The sequence below is a fragment of the Trachinotus anak genome, unplaced genomic scaffold, assembly GCF_046630095.1.
Source record: "Trachinotus anak isolate AG129_WGS33_773 ecotype Australia unplaced genomic scaffold, CSIRO_AGI_Tana_v1 ptg000013l, whole genome shotgun sequence".
In the NCBI taxonomy this organism is placed as follows: domain Eukaryota; kingdom Metazoa; phylum Chordata; class Actinopteri; order Carangiformes; family Carangidae; genus Trachinotus; species Trachinotus anak.
Genome location: NW_027273864.1, coordinates 29,242,850 through 29,269,637, shown reverse-complemented (window position 1 = coordinate 29,269,637; position 26,788 = coordinate 29,242,850). Strand labels below are relative to the sequence as shown.

At 41.5% G+C, this 26,788-nt stretch overlaps 1 protein-coding gene across 5 annotated transcripts; it reads left to right on the top strand.

Moving 5' to 3' along the window:
- Positions 1 to 18,490: 18,490 nt before the first annotated feature.
- On the top strand, positions 18,491 to 26,194 carry trib3 (tribbles pseudokinase 3). Of its 5 annotated transcripts, none has more exons than XM_071493811.1 (5): positions 18,491 to 18,679; positions 18,833 to 19,049; positions 21,744 to 22,022; positions 22,200 to 22,492; positions 23,043 to 26,194. In XM_071493811.1, the coding sequence occupies exons 3-5, from the start codon at positions 21,756 to 21,758 to the stop codon at positions 23,530 to 23,532; spliced, it is 1,050 nt and encodes a 349-aa protein (XP_071349912.1). In that variant the 5' UTR covers positions 18,491 to 18,679; positions 18,833 to 19,049; positions 21,744 to 21,755; the 3' UTR covers positions 23,533 to 26,194. The 5 variants fall into 5 exon arrangements, with proteins under 5 accessions (XP_071349912.1, XP_071349910.1, XP_071349911.1 ...); XM_071493809.1 differs by having other exon boundaries at positions 18,806 to 19,049; XM_071493810.1 differs by having other exon boundaries at positions 18,491 to 18,748.
- Positions 26,195 to 26,788: the final 594 nt, after the last annotated feature.

Genomic DNA, 26,788 nt, shown 5'->3' with positions numbered 1-26,788 from the left:
ACCCATCACAGTGAAGATCTGAGAGTCTAACGAGCAGCCACGTTGTGTCTCATGACCACTAACACGCTTCACATGTTCCCCTGCTGCCGCTCTGATCAGCTGCTGCTAATGAGGCTCATGAGGATCTGATGGACGAGGACCAGAGCCGGGCCCTGGAACTGGACGGACCAGGACTACTACTAGGAAGTGAGCTTTAATGGTTTCGTGAGAGCAGGGAGACCACAGACCATCACAATGAAAACCTGAACCAGAACTGCGTCTGTCTCCACCTGCAGAGACGAAAACAGATCGAACAATCAACAGATCACGTTCTGTCACATGACAGCGATGTTCTCCTGTCTGTAAATAAAACCAATGTATCTGTGTTTCCTTTATTCAGTCTATTGTCTTTTGGTTTGACACGTGCCAGTGTGTGAGTGAGTGTGTGTGTGTGTGAGTGTGTGTGAGTGTGTGTGTGTGAGTGTGAGTGTGAGTGTGTTCTTTAACAGGAGCCATGTGGAAGCTGGTTAGCAGGTTAATGAATAGAGCAGAGCTGGTGATTAGAGACAGACAGATGTCAGGTTATATTGAAGAAAAATTTACCTAACACTGGTGCGTACTGTAAATACACACACACACACAAACACACACACACACACACACACACACGCTCACTCTCTCTCACACACACACACACACACACACACACACACGCTCACTCTCTCACACACACACACAAACACACATTGTCTTGTATATATTTGATAATTGCATTTCTATAGTTTTCTCCTATTTTTGTTTATCAGCATTATCTTTTCTTTTTTTTTTTTATCTCTGCTGTAATCAAAACTTTATTTCTATCACCATGATGCCTAATGATTCTCTATCAGAGTAACTCTGAATGTAAGTATTGATTTGTGATATTTTATCAATACGAAAGATTAATGTAATGTTGACCACTGTGTTTGATTTTGCTTTAATATAAAACAATGTTTGTTTTTTTTGTCTTCTCTTGTACATTGTTCCTGTTGAATTATTGAATTTTATTTTGTAAAAATAAATAAATAAATAAAAATCTTTGATCCATACTGTACATGCACACACACACACACACACAGCAAAACTAAGAAGCTGGTGTTATCATTTAGTGAATTAAAAAAAACTTTTTTTTAAGCCATGTGAGCAGGACAGTATGGCTCTGTCTGACTGTCACTTTGGTCCACACTTAAATATCTCAACACACACATCATGAAGAAGCCAGAGTCCAAAACCTGTGTGTGTGTGTGTGTGTGTGTGTATGTGTGTGTGTGTGTGTGTGTGTGTGTGTGTGTGTGTGTGTGGTGGACTGCTCCTCATGATTTAAAAGAACATTTAATGAGTGCTTCCTAATATGTAAATATCTCAATGATGATTTGATGGATTGTAAATGGATGGATTGTCCTTAAATTTTCATTAAGTGCCATCATCAGGTCAAACTTCCACTTCCACCACTGGAGCTGCTGCTGCTAACATGCAGTTTGAATTAAGGATCTACTGTATCTGAAATCTGATCAGCGTTAAGTGATCTTTTTTTTTCTGTCCAAGTCTTTAACAGATAAATTTGTGTCATTTGACTTTAGGTTTTACTGTCACATGTTGCATTTACTGATCTATTCCAGTTTTAGTTTCCTGTGCTGCGCTCTGTTCTGGATGCTGCTGCCTGTGTGTGTTTAATGCTCAGCTGAACGTTCAACATTACTGCGATCCTGCACCGCAGTCAGAATGTGATCAATGTGACCACATCCATTAAAATGTCATTCGCATGTTTGGCATTCTTGGACCTATGTGACGTGTAAGTCGTCTGCCACGTCCTGCTCATTCTTTATTCCTGCTGCTTCAACTCCATCAGGCCACTAAATGTGCAACAGGTTTTCCACACAACATAGTAAAAATATCAGGAGCTTTGACACTTAACTGTGGTTTAGAAAGGTCTGATGGTGAGATTAGATAACCAGCACATGTGAGCAGCATGTGAGCAGCTCTGATGGTAATACCTCGTCTCCTGTTCCACCACCTCAGCCTGGAATACCTCAACAATTGTTGCATGAACTGCCATGAAATTTTATGATCCCCTGACTTTAAGTCAATCACCATCATGATGTGTAATTGTACAACTGCACAGATTACTATGTAAATTAGTTACAGACATTAGTGATCTCTGGACCCCCTAATCTTGTTCCATCATCAGATGAGATTAATGATGATGTTTAAACTGTGCATTAATGACGACCAGTTCTGAAAGGGCTTTGTTTTCATATTTTTGCTCAAACCACACAGGAAATATCTCCTTACAAGTGACTTAAATGATTGGTTCCCAGTTTTTAAATTGGTCTGAGAACAGTTCTGTATATGTATATATTTTATTATATTATTATCTATTATTTATCTTTTCTTAAATATTTGTATTTGTTACTCACATTTGCAGTTTTTCCTCCTGTACTGTCAACTTTGCTGTTTTAATACTAAAGATTTCTCCACTTTTGGACAAATAAAGGCTATTTGAATTTTAATCTTAGTCTTAATCTTAGTCTTAATCTTAAAACAATAGTCTGGTTCCCCAGTGAACAGTTGCTGTAATCATTCCTCTTCTTAATTTGCTTCCATTGGAGGTGATGAGGGACCAAATCTACAGAAATCTTACAATTATCCAGAGTCTAATCCTCTTCCACCAGGTCACATTTAGATTCAACTTCAACTTCAGTTTCACCATCAGCTTGTTTTTTGTTTGCAGTCACCCACAAAACGCACAAATCTAATTTCTGTAGTTTCTGTAGTGTCCACCAGATTAAATTTAATTTAAGAGGAACTTTGTCACTGTCATAAACAAACAATAAGACCCACACTTGTTTATTAAGTACATGAATTTATTTCAGATTTTTGTCAGTCCTTCCCAGCTGTATATGACAGTAATTTGTCATCAGTTTACGTGACCTCGACCTATTTATTATTATTTTTTTAAATCTAAAGACAGTTAAAACTATCCCAAAGAGACACAAGACAACAACAAGCTATGAGGCTGTGTTGTTTGTAGGCATTTCGTAAATATTCTTAAAATAAAATTAAAAAATAATAATGATTTTTTTAATCAAATTTTTTGTAAAATGGACATTTATGAGATCCTTCCTAGTAACTGCTTCATGATTGCTAAAATATCTAACAAATGTTACAGTCCACAGCAGGTGAGAAAAAATATTCAAGACTTTGTAAATCAAATTCAACAGTTTTTATTACCTTCTAGGACCTTTGTGAATTCAGTGCTTTATTAGACTTTTAAAGACCTGCTGCAGAAAACAGCATCAATCTTTAGCCCAAATCCAACCAATGTATATTTAAAAAGTTATGATTCAGTCTTATTTCACAGATTGAAAGCTTTTATTTCTCTCGCTGACAGAGAGATAAGATTTTCTGTCTGTGAAAGTAGGACAAACAGTCAAACTCTCCACACACTGACGTGTGTCTCTAAAAACAAAACGAGCGTGTAAAATCCTGAACACGTCAGAGAATATTTCAGATTCTTCGTGAGCTGACTCAGGCCGTCTGCACACCGATGGAAGAAGGAGGGTTTTATTTTGTTCCTGAGTTTGTGTCTCTGCCCAAAGTCATGATACAAACAGTTTGTGTATTTTTTTCTGTCAGTGCAGCGTCTGAATGACACAGCAGGAGCAGAGAGAGAAGACATCTGGTAGGTGTCACAGAAGGGAAAAGAATTTCTATAATTCAAATGATATTGTACAGTAACTAATCTTAATTTAATAACTATTTTTAAAATTGTGTGACATTTTAAGAGAATAGTGTCCTGCGCAAAAATCAGCGACATACAAATCTTCAGCAGGAGTGAAGACAAACTGTCTGTTGTGTAATTTAATGTTCACATGTCTCCACTCGTGTTTTTATTCCTCTCGTGTGTCTGTTAATAAGAAGCAGGTTGTCACTTATTTGACTTGAAGAGTCCCAGAAATACATTAAATCCTTTCTGTCTGTGCGTGCGTGTGAACAGAGAGGGGTCGGAGGTCGAAGCTCAGAGGTCAAAACATGATGGTGAGTCACAAAATTTCTGTATCACCCAATTAGTTCCACTGATGATCAGTGGGTGTGTCGCTGTCATGTGGACAGCCTGGAAGCCCAGAGGACGCATATGATCCAACATGTCCTCCAACCCAACTGACCATATCGGTGGGTCGCCCCCACCCTTGGAGTAACTATGAGTGGCACAGACGACCTATGGGCTCGTTTTGCCGCAGTCTCGACGGTGTCCGGTGTTTAGAGCCGACACAGGAAGTCATGTGCCCTCTATGGAAAGAGGTGGAGCACATGTGTCTGGAGGTCAGTCAGGTCAGGGTGGGGGTTTCACATGTAACACGCAAATTGTGCTGGACGGGGAAAAGTGCTAAGTCATACATTTAACACGCCATTTGGGAAGAACTGTTTCTTACAGTTGCTGTTGGGATTCAGTTTTCCTCAGAACCGTGCAGCAACTTTAGATGGAACAGAGGAGTCGGCCTCTTCATCGATGATGTGGTTCACTGGGGCAGCACTTAAGGGGAACATGACAAAAGATTATGCAGGTTTGTCGATCAAGCAAAAAAAAATCAGGTCTGACACTGAATAAACACAAGTGCTTAATAGGGGTGAGGGCCATTACTTACCTGGGAGAGAGGAGGGGAGAGGCCGTGGGTGTGGCTAAAGAACAGCTTAACTAAAGAGCCAGTGCTGAAGTCCAGTGGCCAAGACAAACTGAAAGCATCCACTGATGCATCTGCAGCTGACCCCCAAAAGCACGACAAGTCGTATCCAGTAGTGTGAGCATCACCCACTGTGACAGCTGTGGAAAAAAACTATGCACAAATAGAAAAGGACTGGAGACGCTGGAGGATAGAGCTGCAGGGATGATGTTAGCATCACCCTGGTTCCCTCGACAAAAAGCCAAAGGGATTTTTACAAGGGCTTTTGGACTATTACAGAAAATAAAGGTTTATCAGCAGGATAATCTTCACTGATGACACCACTTTTATGATTTTTGAAGCCTAAATACAATCACTAGAGCTACAACAATAATGTTAGGCTATAAGCCAATTATACCACAGTCACATGACTTCAGTGTCACCACCACTAAACTCCAACTTTTGGTTTAGCATGCATAAAGTCTTTCCTCTAACAAAGTTAGTAGTAGTTTGCAAAAGCACAAGTATAAGCACAGCGAGGCTGTAAAGGTGAAGATCCATTTCAGGTTCAGTGAGATGTTTAACGTCCCTGACGACCCCAATACTCTCATTTACTCACTTGTTGGCAGCCGTCCTTTTCTGAGAGACTTAAAAGCTTAAAGAAATCAGGACAGGAGGATTTACTGACGTATTTTATGTTGTAGAATAACAAAAACACATTCAAAAAACCCATAGACTTTGGGACAAGGAAACTAGCTAAAATGCTAATTCACCTCTGGGTTTTAGGACTCATTCCTGTGGCGCTCCAGCTGTTCTCAACTTCCAGAAACAACTTCACACACCCCTCACCAGCAGCAGACGCCTGCAGCTTTTCACTGAAGTCACACACAGAGTTATCTCTGCAGATGACTTGTGACCATCAGCTCACAGCCACAAGCTGGGTGCCAGCAGGCCTCAGTGAGCGCCACAGGGTTTCAAATAACCTGTTTATTGCCTTCAGTATGTGAAATTATTACTGCAACAAAGATAAAACAATATCTCAACACATACAGTGTGTATGATAAAGGATTGTAAGGTTGAGGTAAATTGAGTTATTTTGAGAAAACTGCAGCTATTTCTTGATTACTGAGGAACAATCACAAGACAACAACAACAGGGGATGGAAAGAGTGGAGACATTTTTAGAGAGGGAAGACATATTTGTAGAGTGAGGACATTTTTAAGTAAAATTAGGTCATTTTAAAAATTAAGGACATTTTTGTAGATTAATAATTTTTTTGAAAGCGAGTTGTTGTTTAAACATAATTGCTTTTTCATATTAATGTTTAATATAAAAAATACAAGGTATCTTTACTCAACTTGTTAAATATTACTCGACACTCAAACTTTAATTTTGTCAAAGTTTAGCAGTTTTATTGTGAGGATGCTTTTATTGTGAAGAAACTGCAGCTAATGGAGAATTTTGACTTAAGTGGTGATAAATTCAAATTCTTTAATATAAGTTGTTAAAATAAAAAAAATAAAAAAATGAAGACAGGAAGAGAGAATCAAACAGCACAGACCTGAGAGCTGCTGGTGTTTGTCTCCCTCTGGTGGCTGGAAGCTGCTTCCAGATCACCGGTCCTGATGAATCAGCTGGTGACAGAGACAAACACTGACTGATCAATAATCACTAACCTGCCTCCTCGTTGTCAGTAGCTGATCAGAGTTTACATGAATCTGACGAATCAACTCCTTCCTGATGTCACTGAACAGTTTGAGTCAGTTCTTCATGTTTGAACGTCTTAATCAGGAATTCTGCACAGATGCATCACCAAAGTGTGTGTGTGTGTGTGTGTGTATTATTGATGATTGTGTATGTGTTGCATCATGCTGACACACAGATCCCAATGGTATGCATGCACACACACGTTTCCTAAAGCTGAGAGGACACACACACACACACACACACACACACACACACACACACACACACACACACACACACACACACAGGATCCAGCAGGTATGAGACTGGTTTCATTACAGAAACACTATAAAAAAATGAATAACTGGTTATTCATCAATAATTCAGAGTTCAAACTTCCTCTGACTCGAAACCTTCAGCAGCTGAAATGTTTCCTCAAACTCTTAATGTGAAACGGATCACACACCGATCAGCCGCATGTTTCTGTTTCTCTGCAGAGAAATGTCAGGTGACTGCTGGAAATCTGTACAGCAAGTAATCAGATGAATATTTATTTTAAAGTAAATTCAGAATTTGTTGTTTTTATTTATTTATTGTATTCAAAAAATATGTTTATTTGCTCCTGTAATGTGGTTATTGTGCAGTGTATCGTGTGGTGTTGTTTAACCTGAATTTAAAAGACCAACCAGAGGCTGCAGTTTGCGTCTGTTGTGTTTATCTGTATCGACAGATCAGGCCTTTAATGGTGATGGAGGATTTTAATGTCGACCTTCTGTGTTCCAACTGGAATTAGCTGCTGGCTAAAAATGCTAAAATAACATTTACCACCATCTGGCTGCTATAAAAATCTCTGTGTGTGCAGATGTGATTAAGTTTCAACTGTGAAGAAAGTTCTGAGGTTATTATGAATCATACACATCAAAAAAAAAAACCTGGAAACATTTTATTTATTGAAATAATAATGAATAATATTTATCAGTTAATTGTCTCTTATCTGTAAATCTTAATGATCCAAGGTGGAGCATCAAGATTTAGCTTCAGTGTCTTCAGGAGAAGAAAAACTTTTTGTTTTTGTTGGTCAAAAAGGAATCACACAATAGTGATAATTATTAAAAATTATTAAAAATGTCTGATTGATGTTTTTTCTGTATATATGTTAAAAACATAAACTTGTGTAGACATGAAGGCTGCTGCTGTTAATGCAACTGTTATAGATATGACATCATGGCAGTATGAGGTCAACACACACACACACACACACACACACACACACACACACACAGGAACAAGTCAACACCCTGTAACTCTTCTGCAATCAGAGGCTGACTTCATCCTTCAACCAGCAGTGTGTGTGTGTGTGTGTGTGTATGTATGTATGTATGTGTGTGTGTGTGTGTGTGTGTGTGTGTGTTGGTCAGCGTTGCGTGTTGATTGCACCTCGTTACGGCAGAAAGCAGCCGGATGGTGATGGAGGGAGTGTGTGTTTGTTTGTTTTGTTTGTTCCAGTCGGAGATGGGCGAGGGTGTGCGTGAGAGTGTGTGTGCGTGTGAGAGTGTGTGTGTGTTTTTGTGTGTGTTTGTGAGTGAGTGTATATATGTGTGAGTGTGTGTGCATATGTATGTAGGGTATTGCCTCAAGTTGCATTTGATGGTTGCACAGGAGAGCAATGAAACCATGGACACACACACACACACACACACACACACACACACTATTAACATTTCACGTTTTTTCTATATTTACATTGTTTAGGTTTTTACTGTCGTGGTTTTTATTTTGTCTTGATGCAGAAAACTTTTTTTCTCGTCTGGAACATTTTGACACTTCAAACATTTTATTTATCATTTATTTTTTATATTAAAACTTTAACTGTTTTTTATTTAAACACTTGAACATTTGGAAGTCAGAGTCTGAGCTGAACTACGTGCAGCTCTGACACAACAACGAGTCAGTGAGCACAAGTTTCAACTTCAGTACTTGAGTTTGTGGTTTTTCTTTGACAGCTGTTCTCACCAGTGACCAGATATGATTCATTATTACAGATTAAAGCTCTGCTGAGCTGACCTGAGGTCAGCAGTGAGAATGATAAAGCTGTAAACAGAGCTGCAGTGATTAGTTCATTAAGTAATTAGTAAATCAACAGAATATTAATCTGCAATTATTTTGATCATTGTCTAATTGTTTCAGTCATTTTGAAGCCAGAATGTCATTATATGGAAATATGTGAGACTGAAATTGAGACATTTATATTTGAATTTGTATTTTTAACTTGAAATTACATTTATTAGTTTGGAGCTGAACTGAATTCATCTGATCTGTAAATGTATTTGATCCTCACCAAAAATTCATCTCTCTGTAAATGTCCATATTCTGTTGTATAACGGAAACTCCTGTTGTAATCATGTGTTCATGGTTTGTCACATGATCTACTCAATATTACAGTGTTTAATGATCTTCACCCACACACACACACACACACACACACACACACGCACACAAATTAAAGTAATCTGAAAACCTACCAACAAATGAGCTCAGTGTTTTTATGTCTTTTAAAAGATGTGATGGAGACAGAAGTAGAGTAAATCTGGAGATCTGGGTTTTTAATCCAACCTGTTGTCAATATTTCATGTTGTCATGTTCATACTTCTATGAGTTATGGATCATTTTCAGAGTGAAATTCGGGGACGTTTCCTCCCCAGGCCAACTGTCTGGAAGGTCTGCAGAAAGTCTGCACAAGGCTCCATGTGGACTTGATGAACTGTGGATCTGAACAGACCTCGACTCTCAGACTTCCTGTCTATGTGCCTGTGAAGTCTGTGGGTGTGGGGAAATCTGGACATTTGGATTCAGGCTACTGTTGTGTCAAGTTACATAAGATTCAGACTTGTAAACAACATCAACATCAACATCCAAATCGTGATATCTTACTTGACGCTTACTAATATGAAACTACTTTAGAAACCAAACCTGAGTGGATGTGGAGGTTTTATTGTCAGTGAACAGTTTTTAATTCTCATATGACCAACTGTGTATTTACAGAGCCACCTCGATAACACAGGAAACTTTTAAATCTCTACCATCCATCCAAAGTCACCTGAACACAACACGTCTGCAGATCTTTAACCATCAGTCTGGTTTGATGACCAAGTCTCCCCCTCTGCTGTTATACTTAGTGTTTCGTTTTGGTAAATGAGGGGGAGATTAAAGGGTCTCAGGAGGAGGAAGAGTCGGACTCTTAATTAGCTGCTGATGCAACACACCTGAGGAGTTGTGGCGAAGACGATCCTCAGAGGACGGTGTGTTTAATACAGAAATCCTCTACTGCATGAAGGAAACATCAGGCTGGTTCAAAACCACAGGAGGCCCACAACCCAGAGCAGCCGGCACCACCCGGAGCAGCCGGCACCACCCGGAGCAGCTGGCACCACCTCGGGCCTCGAGGCAGAGGAGGTCCGCTGAGTCAAGGGACCTCAGGGAGGTCAAGTCAAGGAAACAGAGCAAACTGGTGAGAGGAAGACGGGAGCATCATCAGGTTAATCTGCAGCAGCAGCAGCACAGCTCTCAGGGGGGTGTATTTTCAGATCCTGACGTCAGAGGTGGAAACACAACCATGTACATTTACTCAAACACTGTACCTAACTGCAGTTTTTATGTACTTGTACTTGACTCTTACTTCTCCAGTACATTTAAGAAGAAACATTGTTCTTTTGTGTTGACTACAATATCTGACAGCTACTTATCAAATTGACATAGTTTATAAAATACAACACATTGTTATATATTAAACCAGCAGTTCTCAATCTTTTTGGCGTGTGATCCCTTATAAAAAAAGAAAAACTTGGCTCCTTTAACATTTCAGATGTGTTTGAGTTGTTAGCAGCTCAAACAGAGAAAGATTTCCCCTTTAAACTGCTCAGATGTTTTCATTTAGATCTGTTTGAGGCTCAAAGAGGAAAAATGATCCATTATTTAACAAAGAACAAGAAATATAAAAGAGAAATAAGCTAAAAGATTTTCAACTTGTTTTATATTATTTCTCTTTTCCCACTAATCGTCTCAGCACGCCTCAGATTTATCCCGTAACTCTGGACTAAACCAGCAGCACTTCATATTCAATCAGCCAATCGTGTGGCAGCAGTGCAACACAGAGACTCATCAGATACGGGTCAGAGCTTCAGCTAAAGTTCACATCAAACATGAGAGTGAGGGGGAAATGGGATCTCAGTGATTTTAACTGCACGGTTGTTGTTGCATGACGAGCTGGTTTCAGTGTTTCTGAACCAGCTGATCTGATTCTGACGGTCTCAAGAGTTTTATTCACAATGATGAGAAAAACTAAAACTAAAAACATGAGTCCATCAGTACCAACCATCACCTGAACGTCAGAGTCTATCTGGATATTGTTGACCATGTTCATCCCTTCATGGCCACAGTTCACATCTTCGAACGGCTCCTTCCAACATGATGATGCTCCAGCTCACAAAGCAAACATCTCAAACTGGTGTCGTGAACGTGCCCCCCCCCCAGTCTCCAGATCTGAATCCAGTAGACCACCTCTGGGACGTGGTAGAACAGGAGACCTGCAGCCTGAATGTGCAGCTGATAAATCTGCAGAAATGATGCGAAGCAGTCGTGTCAACACAGAGCAGAGTCTCAGAGGAACATTTCCAACCTTTTATGGAATCAATGACACGGAGCAGAGGGAGGAGCAGCCCAGTATTAGTACGTTGTGCCTGATGAAGTGCTCAGCGAGTGTAAAAACCTCAAGCTGCAACAACAGTAAAACGCTGCTTTTACACTGATTCATCAGAACAAAGTACTAATGTCATAATTATATAACATTTTACTGTAGTAAAGTACTTTCAGTGTTTGTACTTTACGTACATTTTGCTGATGATACTTCTGTATTTTTGCTCAAGTAGGATTTTGATCACAGGACTTTCATGTTCTGGAGCATATGTAGGTTTTTGTCATGCTTCTTTTACTTTAGTGAAAGTTTAAATACTTCCTGCTCCCTACAGAATTATTATGAAGTTTGACTCTGAGAAATAAGACAATGAATATCTGAGATAAATGTGTAATCTCCTCCTTCTCTCTGATTTAACATGTTCATGAAAAGTGGTTTATTTGAAGCACACACAAGAGTCAAGGAGGTTAAACGACGATGAAAGACACAAGATTTAGGTGATTAAGAAAAACAAGAGGAAAACGACAGACGGCAGCTGATGGGGGGTCAGAACAACTAATAGTGAAAATCAAAATTTTAAATAAAGTTTCCAAAAGAAAACCTGGTTGTTTTATTCTAATGTGAATATCATGATTTTATATGTATAATCATAATTATGTAATTATATCATTTTGAGACCTAGGGCTCTAGAACAAATTCCAGGTCTTTCTTGAACAGACACAGTGAAGAGGTCAAAGGTCAGACTCCCATGCACACACATGCACGCACATACACATGCGTGCACACACAAACACACACACACGCACACATGTCACATTGGATGGAGTCGTCATGCCAACAGCAGACATTACTGCCGGTTTCATCACAGAGACAATCCCAGGCTGGCCTCAGCGTGTGTTTATAGAGAGATCTACCCCCTTCACACACACACACACACACACACACACACACACACACACACTCAGAGGTCACCAGGGATGATGCAAAACTGAGACAAGAAGACACTTAAATACTGTATGTGTGTGTGTGTGTGTGTGTGTGTGTGTGTGTGTGTGTGTGTGTATGGGGGGGGGGGGGGATTACAGAGGAGACTGTACTGAAGAGGCTGCAACAAGATCTGGTTTCATGAGATGAGAGTGACAGACAAAAGAACAAAACTATGATCAATATAAGAACTAATAGTAACATAATTGCCTGTTGTGAGGCTGCACATCCTCTGATGGAACGATTAATACATTTGCTGATCGACAGAAAATTAACTGCCAACTATTCTGGTAATTGATGAGTAGTTTTTTTTTTGGTGAACTATTTTCTATTGAATCATGTCGACAAAACAAACAACATAAGATGAGGATGTGTACGTATGCACACATGCTTCTTATATAAATCAACATAAAATTCATTCATGATAAATTGTACCAATCTATAAACTTAAGTACTATGCAAATGAAAATGTACAAGCATGCATACTGTACTTTAGCTCTGTACGTGTGCACAGGTTTACCTGCAGCCTCCTAATTCAGATACATCCTTGTGTTCATTAACACAAATGCACAGACACAACTAAAGCCAACAGGTAACAATAATCACCCTTCGTTTCCCTCCCCAGCGAGTGATCAACCTGTCAAAATGTGAATACTTTCTGGTTCCTTCGTCTTCTGTGACAGTGAATTTAATATTCTGGGTTTTGCACTGTTGCACAAAACAAGACCGAACTTCCATGTCCACGCTCGCTGCCCCACGACTGTGTGCTCAGATCAACATCAGGATGCATCAGGAACACACAGGTATAATGTTTAGCATGTTTCCTGTCTCAGTGTAGCTGTTAAACTTATGTCACTTCATGTTCATACTTAAATATGGACGCTGCAGACACACGTGTTTACACATACACCACAACCTAAAGTCAGCGACTCATCCCACAAACTGAAAAACAAGTAGGTGACCTCACCAAAGCGAGAGAAGAGCTTGTTTGTGCAGCAGCTGACGTGGAAAAACACAGAAGGAGCACAGTTTGCTTTCAGACACAGCGTGTACAGTCTGCGTGGTCGCAGGTGTTTCGGAAATGAGCAGGTGACAAAAGTTACATCATGCTGAACGTCTCAGCATCGCACATCTGCTCCAACATCTGTCTACTTCAGGGTCAACACGAGGTCCATTTAGCAGCTGTTTTGCAGCTTTTGATCACACGTAATGATCTTCAGCAGAAGACTGAGTTTGCACAGTTGCGGTGCAATTAAAGATGTTTAAGTCTCAGTTTGTCTGATAAAAAGTCTTTAAATTGTGATGCAGATTCGAACGTCTAAACTTTCCATAACAACTGAGCAAACTGTTGATGAAGATCATGTGACGTGACAGAAAGAACCAGAACAGCTTCTTGTTTTAATGTTTTTAAAGCCTTTTATTTTGTTGCTTTTGTTCTTTAAATCTCCAGTGTTTGTGTGCATGAGGCTCCAGCTGTTGCAGTAATTATATTCATCCTCGTTATTCAGCTCGTCAATCATCTGATGGTGCTGTAAAGTCTGCCTGATAAACAGACCTAATGAACTGGCAGCAGCGTCTATAAAGCAGCTTTTTATTTGATTTGATTTGATTTATTTTGTATAAACCAAGAATGCGTCTCAATAAGAAGAATATTGCCTCTTTACTGTTTGGACTCATAATGTTTAGTTTTTGTTGATATTGTCAGAAATGTGTTTATCCATAAATATGTTTATTATTGAGTCAATAGTTAAAGGTGTTATCCTGAGCTCCATTACACTGACGTGTTTCTACTTATTGAATATTAAGAATATCAGTTAATGAAATCTTAAATTACAGGCATTATAAAAGCAGACTTTACAGCTGGACGGTTACATTGGTGTTCCTAATAAAGTGATGACTGTGTGTAGATATACAGCAGTGTTCTCGTCCACATCACACCTCATGTCCTAACTCTGGTTTTCTACAGAGGCCATTAGCAGGATCAGCAGTTTGTGCTTTATTATTTTTCTGTATTTAATCTCATTTTATTTTACATGCACTGTGGATAGAGCAGGATGAAGTGAATTCGGTGTAATTTACAGTAATTTGTGTTATGTTTGGATTTGAATGCAAGTTTAACAGTTTTTAAAATTGTTATCTGGTGCAAAAAGTTTTTTTGGTGGTGGTGAATGAAATTTAAAAGACGTGGTCAGTGAATGTGTCGTTTAGTCGACAGACGGTTGTTGTGTTGCCTGTGTGAACTGTTCAGTACTGTGACACTGCTCTAATGATGGGTAACAAGCAGGTGAACACAGCTCAGCCTGTTTACAGGAACCAGCAGGATGAGTTTACTTCTGTAATGAAACCAACAGAAAATGTTAATGTGAATATGTAAATAATGTTGATTTGATCTGCACTTAGCAGAGACCACCGGCTGCAGCGGCTCAGGCGAGGAACACGCTGGGGGGTATTTTATCATCTAACCACCCCGAGGCTTTAGCTGTTTCTTAAAGCTCCCGCTGTTAGCCTGATCTTAAACTCAGCGTGAGCCCTCCACCCCTCCACTCCCCACCACCCGAGGCCTGACAGATCAGGATGCCCTGGAGCGAGAGAGAGAGAGGGAGAGAGAGATGGAGGGAGAGAGAGATGGAGGGAGAGAGAGAGGGAGGGAGACCACCGGAACAAAGCTAGGAGATCAGACAGCAGGTCTACACACAGGAAGTGGATTTAAAGCTGTCGCACACACACTCACTCACACACACACACACACACACACACAGTAACAGACTGCAGCTCGGCTCAGGTGGAGATCAAAACCTCAGCGTCACAGCAGCACAGGTGTTAGACAGGTGATAATCCTGAGAACGAGGCCAGTGTGTGTTATTTATGTGTGTGTGTGTGTGTGTGTATGTGTGTGTTGTGAGTTCTCAGTCTGTGTGTGTTCGCGTTCTTCTTGTGGCGGCCGTAGTTGAGTCAGACACTTGGCCTCTGATTTCATCACGTCGGTTATAAAAGAGACAGTAATATTTAACATACACACATACACACACACACACACACACACACACACACAGAGACACACACACAAACACACACTGCTTCTCTGTTTCTTCAATATTTCATCATGTGGCGTAAAAACACACTAACCATGTGGAGATAACCTGCTATATGTGTGTGTGTGTGTACGTGTGTGTGTGTGTGTGTGTGTGTGTGTAACCAGGTCAGACAGCCTCAGTACCTGTTGCTTGGACTCTGTCCAATCAGAGCAGAGCTGGCTACACACACACACACACACAGGTAATCTACATAATGAAGATTTCCTGTGCAGCAGCAGGCGTCCTGTCCGTTTCCTGCAGGGATTAATCACATGCATCCGTACGAACATGGGAAGAGCTGCTGTGTGTAATCGTTCCTCTTGTTCATGCGTCCAACACAACTGCACATAATCTGTGTTTGAATTAGTTAAACAAACCAAATCCAGATCTTTCATATTCTCTCTCTGTGCTCATTTCCACTTTTGACCTGTATGACAGAAAATATTATAGTCAGGGAAAGAACTGTGTTTTTTGTTTTTGATTTTTTAACAATAAGCACATTTAATTATCTGTCGCCATCATTTCCATTAAATCACACGAGACTGTGGGTCAGGGAGATGAAGGAGACACAACAGGCCTCAGTGCTGTTTGTTTTGTGCTGATGTACAGTAGATGTAGTAAGTGTCAGTTTAATTTACAGTCATTTTGTGAATGTCAGGTTTGGAATATAAATTTAACAGTTTTTATAACAGTCTACTAAACAGATTGTAAACACACAGACTTCTGGTGTTTGAGTGAGAAAACAGAAACATGTGGTAACTGAATGCATTTTGTGCCAGAGCAATAAAAAGTGATGCACAGTTCGGCCCCGATCCACAGCTGTTGTGCTGAATGTGTACAGAGTTTTGAATAAGTGATGAAAAATACATGTAAAAAACAAAAGAACAAAAACTGTAACGTATCTATAATCATTGATCAAGGCTCCCAGTATGATTATGGGTTGGCATTAGATTATGAGGTGTTGTGTTTAAGTCCTTTTCCCCTTAAATCAACCTGATCACAGTTACCTCTGTCTACATCTGAGCCCTGGAGTCTCATCTCTGCTGTGACTGAGAGCTCAGACGGACAGACGGACGTGCAGATGGCTGAAAGGTGGTTGGAGTCCGTGTGGATTGTTTGTTTCCATTTTTGGTTTTACATCATCAGCCCTGTAAACAAACTGTTTCCATCACACCAATAAAACTAATTTGAAATGAAGAGATTGAAGCTGCGTCATGTGGAAATCTGCATAGTGAAGAGATTAAAATCTCTTTTTCTAGAGAGACCTGAGTCACAAGACACTATCAACACAACTACACAACACAGGAGACTAGGAAACATTAATAATTAAGAGTGAGATTTACATTAGTCATAAAATGCATCAAATAATAAAGCTCCTGGGGGAGATGTTAAGAGTCTAGTTTAAGGGCAGTTTGCAGTTTATTCCATTTAAAAGGTTCATAAACCTGAAACCAGTTCTGCTGATGTCAGTGTGAACAGGAGGATGGATCCTGTTCTGTGCAGAATGAGAGGCTTCGACAGTGGAGGTTTTTAAATGAACAACACGGTCGAGCTCTGGACTCGCTGGCTGCGGTTTTCTGTATGAAACAAGCAGCTGTTGATTAAAATTACCCCCCACCCCCCACCCCCACCCCCCGTACTGTAACAGATACACAAAGAGAAGTTTCATCTCAAACATCTCGGAAAGAACAAAAACTTTGTTGATACAATCAAACAAAAAACCACAGTGAAACTGTGAGTTACTGTCAGCCTCGTTTAGTTCCCTATAAAAAAACATCATTTTTCGGTTTCACGTAGTGAACTCAGCTCAGTTTCACATCATAGGGAACAACATGTCAATTTCCCATTCGGGGCTCTGCTACGAGAACTAAAAGAGGAACCTTTTAAAACCTATTTGACAAAAACAGTGAACAGTATCTGTGAGTCTAAGCTGTGACGCAACTGATGTTACTGACACACAATAAACACCGACCTGCTGTTGACTGAAAGTGCTGCTGTTGCTGCTTTAGGGGGAAACTGTCATCAGCACATTTGTTGACTGACAACTGTTTGTCTGTGAGACACAAATATGCAACAGATTTAAAAAGTTTTGTTTGATTTAGATGAAATTAATGATATTATGTCTCTGGGCTGTTTACTTTACTTCATTATGCTTTTATAAGGGGGTGTAATGTTTTTGTTGTTCCATCTGACACAATGCTGGTTCTTATTCTTCACTCAGGCCGACACAGTTCATGTCCAGACTTTCTGATATGAAACCAGGTCCTGCAGCTTCTTGCAGTTAAACAAACGTCTCCACTGGCGCTCGCTCTCATTCTCATAAACAATTTAACTGTCAAAATGTATAATTTGTGTTGTAAGCAGACAGTCTTTAACTTCAGTAGTGTAATTGTGTGTGTCTTCCCGCCCTCAGAGGTGTGTTCAATGTGTCATGTAAACTATAGATATGTTCAACAGAAACATCAACATACGCTCAGCTGGCAGCTGTATGTTAAATCCTACACTCATGAGGCTGAGGTTGGTATATAATCTCTGTCATTGTGTGTGTGTGTGTGTGTGTGTGTGTGTGTGTGTGTGTGTGTGTGTGTACAGTAAATGTGAAACTGAAATCTTCTGTGACGCAGGAAAAAGATCGTATGTGTTTCACATGTTGAACTTTCATTATCTTGATTTCATTGAATTTATATAAACCAGGTTCTTCTTGGTCTTATTTTAAGTGACTCACACAGTAATTCTCTTCCTCCACAGGTGAAATCAGAGGACAAACATGAGCGAACAGGACGAAGCTCAGCAGTGAAGGCGTGTGGAGCCTTTCTCAAGAAAATAAAGTTCCCTGCGGTGATCAATCAGGTGTCAATAACCTGGTCAGTTTTACTGTCACACTGTAACAGCTGTTACTTTCAGCCAACCATTAAATGTTGGCTTCTCAGTGCAACAACACAGTAATGAGATTTGACAGGTTTCTACAGTCGGCCTCAAATATGCAACAAGTGTGGATATGCTTGTCAGAGATATCTGCAGAGGATCTGAAGGCCTGAGGGCTGCAGTTTTCCCTACAGCCACAGACACATGGACACTGACTTTATGCAGCTTCCAACACTAATGCAATCTAATGCCACAGCCCTGATAACTCCTGCTGTCATTCAGTCTGTTTTAGTCTGTCTGTGTTTTCATGCAACAGAATTCAACAGCACCTCAAACTGCAGCCTCCGAAATGACCACAAAGCTGAATAAACTCCTAATAGACGAACGGCTGTTCCTAATAAACCGGCACCGGCCGTGAATCTGCAGGTTGCCTCAGTTTTCTGACGACTGGTCGCTCCGGAGTTGCAACATCGAGGCCCCGCCCCCTGGATGACGACATCGCGGGAGGAAACAGCGTAAGCAAACATCCCGGGATCCGGAGGGTCCGGTCCCAGTCCCGCAGGAAGTCCTGGAGGCGAGCAGGGCCAGAGGAGACCGAGCCCGACCGAGCCCGACCGGGACCAGCCTGGATCTACACGACCCGACACACGGGGAGCATTTTTACTTCAACTCGGGGACGAACAGAAAGACCTGAGGACTCGGTTTGTTTCGGCTTTGTTCGCCTCAACTCCGGATATACATTAAAAAAAAATTTAAAAAAGGAAAAAAAAGTATTATTTTATTTTTTAAATAAAAAGTTTCGGCTTTTTTTTTTTTTTTTGTCCCAGTCTTCATTGAGTCTGTGTTTGATTCAGACTGAAGCCACCGACAGCTGACTGACCGGCGACAGGTTGCGCAACCGAGACAATAAGAAGAAGAAGAAGACAAAGACGTCACCGCCGGTCCTCCCGGTGCCGGTCCCCCCGGTCCCCCCGGTGCCGGTCCCCCCGGTCCCCCCGGTGCCGGACTCCAGCCCGCGGCCCCACCGGTTTCCTGTCGCCCCGCCACCCGGACCAGAGTGAAGAGCACACGGTAAGAAAACAGCCGAGGCCAGCGGGGGAAGAAGTCCTCTGTCCTTTAACAGCAGTGAAGCGATAACACATTTAAATGTAATAAAAATAAAAAGCGTAATAATCAATATAAAAAAAGGTGTAAAGCTCATTCTGAAGTTCTCTTTATGCACAAAGGCGAAACTAAGAGTGAAACTAGGAGAAACAGTTCACAGTGAATTATTGTTGAACTGCAGCCTGTCGAGGTGGAGCTCACTGCCACGACTTCACTTAGGTTTTGGTAGTTTATAGAAATTATTATGTGTTTTAAGTTGATCATATATGTTGTTATGTTTAATGTGAAAGTACCGAGTCACCACAGCTGTCAGATAAATATAGTGGAAGTGAAAATACAGTATTTCCTGAGTACAGTATAGAAACTCTAAAAGGTCACTAGAAGTCAGAGGAGTTCATTTGGGATTAAAACTGGTTCAACTTTAGGGGTCAAAGTTCATTCTTAACCTTTAAAATTAGAGTTTGACGAACCAGTCTTCAACTCAGGGTCAACCTGCGAGCTCTCAGACAAACTGCACGGCCCCCAGCAGCTGTTTGCTCTGGACTTCTGAAAGTCTGAAAAATAGCTCTGATTTGATGAAGATGATGAAAACTTTATTCTGAGAATCTGCTCCACGCTGTCATGGCTGCAGCACATCGGTCAGCTGCACATTCATACTAGAAATCTGCAGTTTAACCACATCCCAGAGGTGGTCGGGTGACGGGGCCACTGAGGAGCAGGAGTCTGAGTTTTGACTGTGCCTCTGCTGGAAGTAGCAGCCTGAAGGTGGTGAACTGTGGCCACAGAGGGATTCACATGCTCAGCAACAAAACTCAGACGGGCTGTGACATTCAAATGAGTGAGTGGTTGGACAGTGAGGCAAGAAAAAATTCCCATTCCCACCACCACCACCACCTCCACCACCACCTTCAGCCTGGACACAAAGCAGGTTTGGTTCACTGATTCATGCTGATGCCAAACTCTGAGCCGGCAGATCGATCAGACCAGGCTACATTAACCCAGTCTCTCCCGGTGCAGTGTTGATGAGCCTGTTCCTCCTGCAGCCTCGGGTTTCCGCTCTTGGCTGACAGCAGGGGAACCTGTCGAGGTCTTCTGCTGTTGTAGATCATCCACCTGGATGTTGGCCGTGTGCGCTCAGAGATGCTTTCCTGCCCCCACAGCTGTGAAGAGGGATTATCAATCAGCCGATCAGGCCAATCTGTTCGAACCTCTCTCATCGACACGCGGTCTCCATCTGTAGCACTGCTGCTTATTGGATCAATACATCCAGTCATGACGTGAAGCCATGCTGCCACATGATTGGCTGATTGAATAACTTCTTGGATAAGCAGGTGTACAGGTGTGCACATAACTTCCAGAATATCTCATTCAAAATCCCACTGTGATTTGTGACAACTAAATAAACTAACTCAGACAGAGCCTTTCTCAACAGTATGAGTGTCGGTGCTGTTCACTCAATATGATTTAATAAGAGAAAGTATCTAATAACTTTCTTTAGTCAAGATTTAAGTATTTTAACAAACATAATTTCCCATAAGCCTCTAAATCTTTGGCTAAACATCAAGGCTCGAGAGAGGAGACGAGCCCACGGATGAGAGGAGGAGGTTACAGTCAGCTCAGACATGTCTAAGACGAGAGACACGTCTGTCTTAGACTTCAGCTGTGAAGTAAAACTGAGACACTTTAGAAGAGAACTTGGGTCAATATTATAAACGTGGAGAAACCACAGAGTAATCACGGGTAGAGGATCCCGATTTGTCTCGTATGGAAAATAAAACCCGGAACATGCTTCATCTTTCAGATAGACCAATGACAGGAATGCAGGATGAGAGCTCGCTCTGAGCCGCAGCCAAGTTTCAGCACGAAACAGTTTGTTTCTTTAGTTGTTTGTTCACAGTCTGATCCCTGATTTTGAAACTGCAGCAGAAAGTCAAGGAGAAATCCTCCACGGAGCCGAGGAGATGAGACATCAAACAGCGCAGATTCACTGGGTGTGTGCATGTGTGTTGGAGGATGACGTTGCCACGGTGACGGTGTGACTCAGGTTGTTTCACCAGAGTAAAAGCAGAGTTGGCCAACATCAGATTTCCACACAGTGTCAGCACGACGGCTACAGGCTCTGAAAAACTTTATTTAAAACACTCTCTCACTGTGTGTGTGTGTGTTGACTGTATTTAAAGCCTGTTTAAACTATAAACTGTTGTGCTCTGATGCAACGATCTGAAAGCTGAGGCGTCTGTCAGCTTACAGGAAGTTGCATCATGAAGCCTATAGACACGTTAACAGTAATGTGAGCAGCAGGGGAAGCAGAACACAGCGAGATGTGATACTAATATAACTGATGAATGTATGTGAAAACATCACCGAGGGGGGGGGGGCTCAGCTGTGGTTACACCTGCAGAGGGCGCCGCAGAGAGGAAATGAAACAGCTCGTTTGTGGAGTGGCTCACCTGACAGGTCAGACAGAAATCAGACAACTTTTAACATTCAGTGAGGAGTTCTTCTACACTGTGAAAATATCAACTGAGCTAGAAAGAAAGAGCAGAAGACTGAGACTTAAGTTACTTACGTCCAGACAGATGATTCTCAGGTGAGCAGCAAAGCTTCAGTGCACTTAGATTCCCTGAACCTGATGATGTCACTTGTCTCCTCCAATCACAGAGGAGTGAGGGCATGGCCACAGCCAGGTCTCATCTGTGTCTGAAGAGGTTACTGGACGAGCCCCAGGATGCTTTACTGAAATGTAAACGAGCCCGTCTGGCTCCGCCTCCTCCGGCACCCGGCCCACCTCCCTGCCTCAGTCCCAGAAGCCCCGCCCCCAAGTCAAGCCAAAGCCAATCGCCATCCAGAGTTGGACCGTACCTCCTGTTTGAACGCTGTGAGGGGGAGGAGACTTACCGGGCCGTGCACACACAGACACAACAGCAGTACACCTGCCAGGTAACACACACACACACAGAGGACAGATATTGCAAATAATACTACTGATCCTGCTTAAAATACTACTGATACTGCTGCAAATACTCATGATACTGTAAAAAATACATACACAATACAGTTTTTAACTGTGGCAGCTGTTACCAAGTTACCCTGACTGTCCGGTCACCGTGGTTACAGGTGCTCCCTCTGCGTGGTTACCAGGGGCAGTTGGCTGCCTACGCCCGCATTGGTCCCCATGACAACATCTGCGGCCTGCTGGACGTGGTGATTGGCCAGGACAGTGTGTACATCTTCCTGCCCGGTCACCATGGCGACATGCACGCGTATGTGCGCAGCAGGAAGCGTCTGGGAGAGGAGGAGGCGGTGATTCTTTTCACTCAGATGCTGAACGCCGTGATGCACTGTCATCGCCACGGAGTCGTCCTGAGAGACCTGAAGCTCCGCAGGTTCGTCTTCACCGACAGATACAGGTGAGACTCAGAGACAGGTACTCTGAAAATACTACTAATACTACTGATACTGCATACTACAACAAATACAGAGACAGGTACTAGACTGTAATAATGAAACCTACAGCTTTAGAAAATCTGATACTGCAGAAAATATGACTAAAAATTACTTCTGTTACTTTAATACTACTACTGATAGTACTGAAAATACCATTCCTATGAATCCTACTGATACTGCATAACAAACTGTTAATATAATTAATATTACCACTGGTACTGCAAAGAAATACTTCATAATGCTGCTGACACTGCAAAAAATATTACTGATGCTGCTGAAAATACTACTGGTACTTATCTAACTTCTAATACTGCTAAAATACACTAAATCTGCTGGTACTGCTAAGGGTACTATGGATACTATTGACATTAATAATAATACTGCTTACATCAACAGTATCAGAAGTATTAGCAGTAGCAGCAATTTAGTACTGGTGACAAGGTACCAGTACCACAGATACTACGCTGCTGCTGCATTAAGACTAAACTGTGACCTGTGGTTTTCCTCCTGCAGGACTCACCTCGCCCTGCTCGGCCTTGACGACTGTGTCCTTCTGCACGGTAGCCATGACGATGACTCTCTGACGGACAGACACGGCTGCCCCGCCTACGTCGGCCCTGAGCTGCTGACCAATGGGAACGGGTCTTACTCGGGCCGCGCTGCGGACATCTGGAGCCTGGGCGTGTCTCTGTACACCATGCTGATTGGACGATACCCGTTTCAGGACACGCAGCCCGCCGTGCTGTTTGCAAAGATCCGCCGCGGGACCTTCAGCCTGCCTGATTGGCTGTCGCCGCGGGCCAAGTGTCTGATTGGCTGCATGCTGAGGAAGTCTCCTGCTGAAAGACTGGAGGCGTCTGAGCTGCTGATGCACCCATGGCTGACCAATCCCTGCACGCCACATCACAACGTGCATAAGACGCATCACAGTTCACACACGACACCACAGAGCAAACAAGAGGACGATGACCAGGTGGTGCCAACATGGACTCAAAAACACTAACACACACACTTACACACACATTTGTACTTCTATACTTGTGAGGACCCTCATCCCCAACCCCCTCAAACTAACCATCACAGCTGAACGACCCCAGGACTCTTAACTGACCTTTAGCCTAACTTCAACCCTAATGGTCCTTTCACACTAACCTGCTGGTTCAGTTAACATGAGCTCTGCTGCATCTGACTGTTTAGTTTGTGTCGTTCGGACCGAACAGCTGAACCCTGGCGCAAACTAAACAACCAGACCCAGACGTCCTGAGAGGGAAAGTCTCAGGCTGCTTCCATGCAAACACACCACAAGCTGTAATTTATTTAAGGTGTGAAAACAAAGGGACCAACCACAGGATGTTACGACAGCTGATCATTAAGTCAGAGCGTCTCTATAAGCAGTTCGTGTCAGTAATTTAATAGTCTAATAATACTAAGAATGCTCATGCTCTGCTACTTTTTTTGAGCTCTTTTTTAAAATGTGTGAATGTAAACTGGACCAGAAGTAAAAGACAAAAACTAATCATTTTGAACTGAACCACAGGTGTGAGAGCGACCTGAAAACAGGTGAGGACCCAACAAAATGTCCTCACAGTCAAAACTCTAACTGGTCCTCACAAAGATAGACATACAAGAACATACAAACACTACAGAGACAGTGTGATCCTGGATTACCGTACTTGACCCTCAGGTGCCTTCCTCTCTCTCTCTCTAGCTGTGTCTCACTTCTAGCTCCGCCTCCTCAGAGGTGACCACACCTTTAGGCCTGAACTTGCTCCTCGTCTTCCACAAATCATCTGAACTGCAACTGAGTCACCAGTTCCACCTGTACCTGACACAAACCAGCACTAATGGTGTGTTCAGGTGCTCCTTGTCAACTCCTAAAAACTAAAGAGTTAAACTGGGAGCGTCTGAGCTTCTGTCAGTGGTTACATGCACAATAACAGTAACACTGGTTATATTCTACATTTTTATTGTTGTCAACAAATCCTGTAAAAAGACCAAAGCCAATAATAAATTAATTATAATAGCCAAGCCTGATGTTTTTCAGGTCCTGAGGCAGAGCTCCATCGTTGAACTACTAAAAATAGTAAAAGTATTTACATTGTCACTAGGAACCAACAGGCTACAGGGTAAAAAAAATCAGGAAGTACTAACTTTGTGTTAGTACTTCCTGATTTTTTTTGCTTTTTTCATGGGATTTGTTGAAAATCATAAAAACACAGGTTACAGTTTTGTTTCTCCAGTAAATGAGACACCAGGTTTCTATAATTAGAGCCTGATTTCCTCAGCTACAGCAGCCGTCTTCTGGAGAAACCCTGTACACAGGTAACCAGGTTTCCAGTTTTATTTACAAGCATGCATGTGCATGGCAAAGACTTTAAACAGTGGTAGTAATGAAGTGGGTGAATCAAAGTAGAAATTACATATTATTATTATTATTATTATTATTATTATTATTATAAGTCATTTGCTTGTATTCAAAATAACTCACTCAGAAGTCTGACTGAGACTGAAACCATCAAGTTGCCAGTTAAAATAGTTAAAATAAGAAATCCACGCTTTCAAAATAAAGTCAGGGGGAGGAAAGAAATGAGTTCACTGAGCCGCTGCATGTGTCCACAGTTTGCATGTGAATGCGTTTCCTGATTACCTGTTTAACCTGATTTCTCAGAGTAACCTGGTGACCTCAGTGCATGTAAATACACTGTGTCCTGATCCTGTGTGTAAAGGAGTTTCACAGCCTCCTTGTACTGCAGTGATGATGAACCAGGTCTGATGACAACATGCAGCTGTGCTTTTAACACAGCTGGTTAGATGACTGTGTCTGATTGAAGGAGTTGATGAAGGCTGCCTGGACACACCACTGGTTTTAATAGGGTGGACTTTGAAGGAGTCTAAAATGGGACACAGCTTAATTCTCTCAGTGTTTACCCTCCCTAGGATTATAAGAGGAAGGTCAGAGTTGTTTGTTAAATCTAATAATGTCAGCACAAAGTGGACGACAATGACAAGCTGTTTAAATTCAGCTTCAGTCTGACATTAAAATATCAAAGTATCCTGTCGTCCTCCGATGATCCTGATTTAACTCCTCTGACATGAGACACAACAGTTGTCAGGCCTGTTATCTCAGGATTAAAGCTTCACTTGCAAACGTTCTTGCAGGAACAGTTATCCTTAAATAACAATTAACTATTTTTTTTTTTGTTTTGTTTTGTTTTATTGCAACATAACCTCTAATTGTGTCCTGAGAACAAACATGTGCATCACTGTAATAATAATTAAATATGGGCCGGCTTATTTCAGGAACCCCTCTTGTTCTGATGAAACTGACTCGGACTGAGCATCATCCTAAAATAACAATACAGTTCATGAGATCATAAGACAACTGCTGCTGATATGTGAACCCGACAGTATAATTAGATCTCAGGACAACAGGGTAACGGCTTCAACACAAGAACCTCACTGTGTCAAATCATAAGAAAATAATTGTAATCATGAGAAAACTGGACTAAAATTATTCCTTAAAGTCGAGTCTTGTTTCCTTTGACTAAAGCTGGATAATCACCAACCAACAGACCTGCAGCAGCCAGTAGGATGCCTTATACTGATATACTGTGTGACTCAGACCTCAGTTACTGCTGGAGAATAAATAAAGGTATTTCACAAAGGTTCTGGTCCTGCACTGGTTTTTCTTTGGTGTCTGTTGTGTTCTGAACCTACATCAACAGTCAGTGTGAAACCTGTCTGAGATGTCTGCTGTCAGCTTTCAGCTTTTCTACAAATCTAACATTTTCTGATGTGATTACAACTTTTCAGATGTGACTAGAGATCTGGAAAGTTTTATTAAAGAGGTGATCTGATTCAATGTGACAACATAACTGCAGGATCTGAACGTGTCACAGGTTTTCTCCTCCAGTCACACAGCAGTTAGTTAAAGTCATTTCTCATTAGATAAATTACATCTCCAACATGTGAACTTCCACAGTAGCTACAGAGAAGATTAAATGTGGAGTATAATGAAAATGTTAAATACAAATTGAACTAAATATGCATTAAAATGATGCAGAAAAAATAAATTACAGTTAAGAAATTTAAGTTTTTTAATTAAACCACAAAAACCATTTTAAAGTGGCTCTGAACAAACTTACTGCTCTGTACAGCCCTGTTCAACATATAGACTTTTAGAAATGCAACGTCTTAAAGTCCCACTTTCATTTTCATCCACAGTCTGTATGTTTTACTCAGACATCAAGACCGACTGG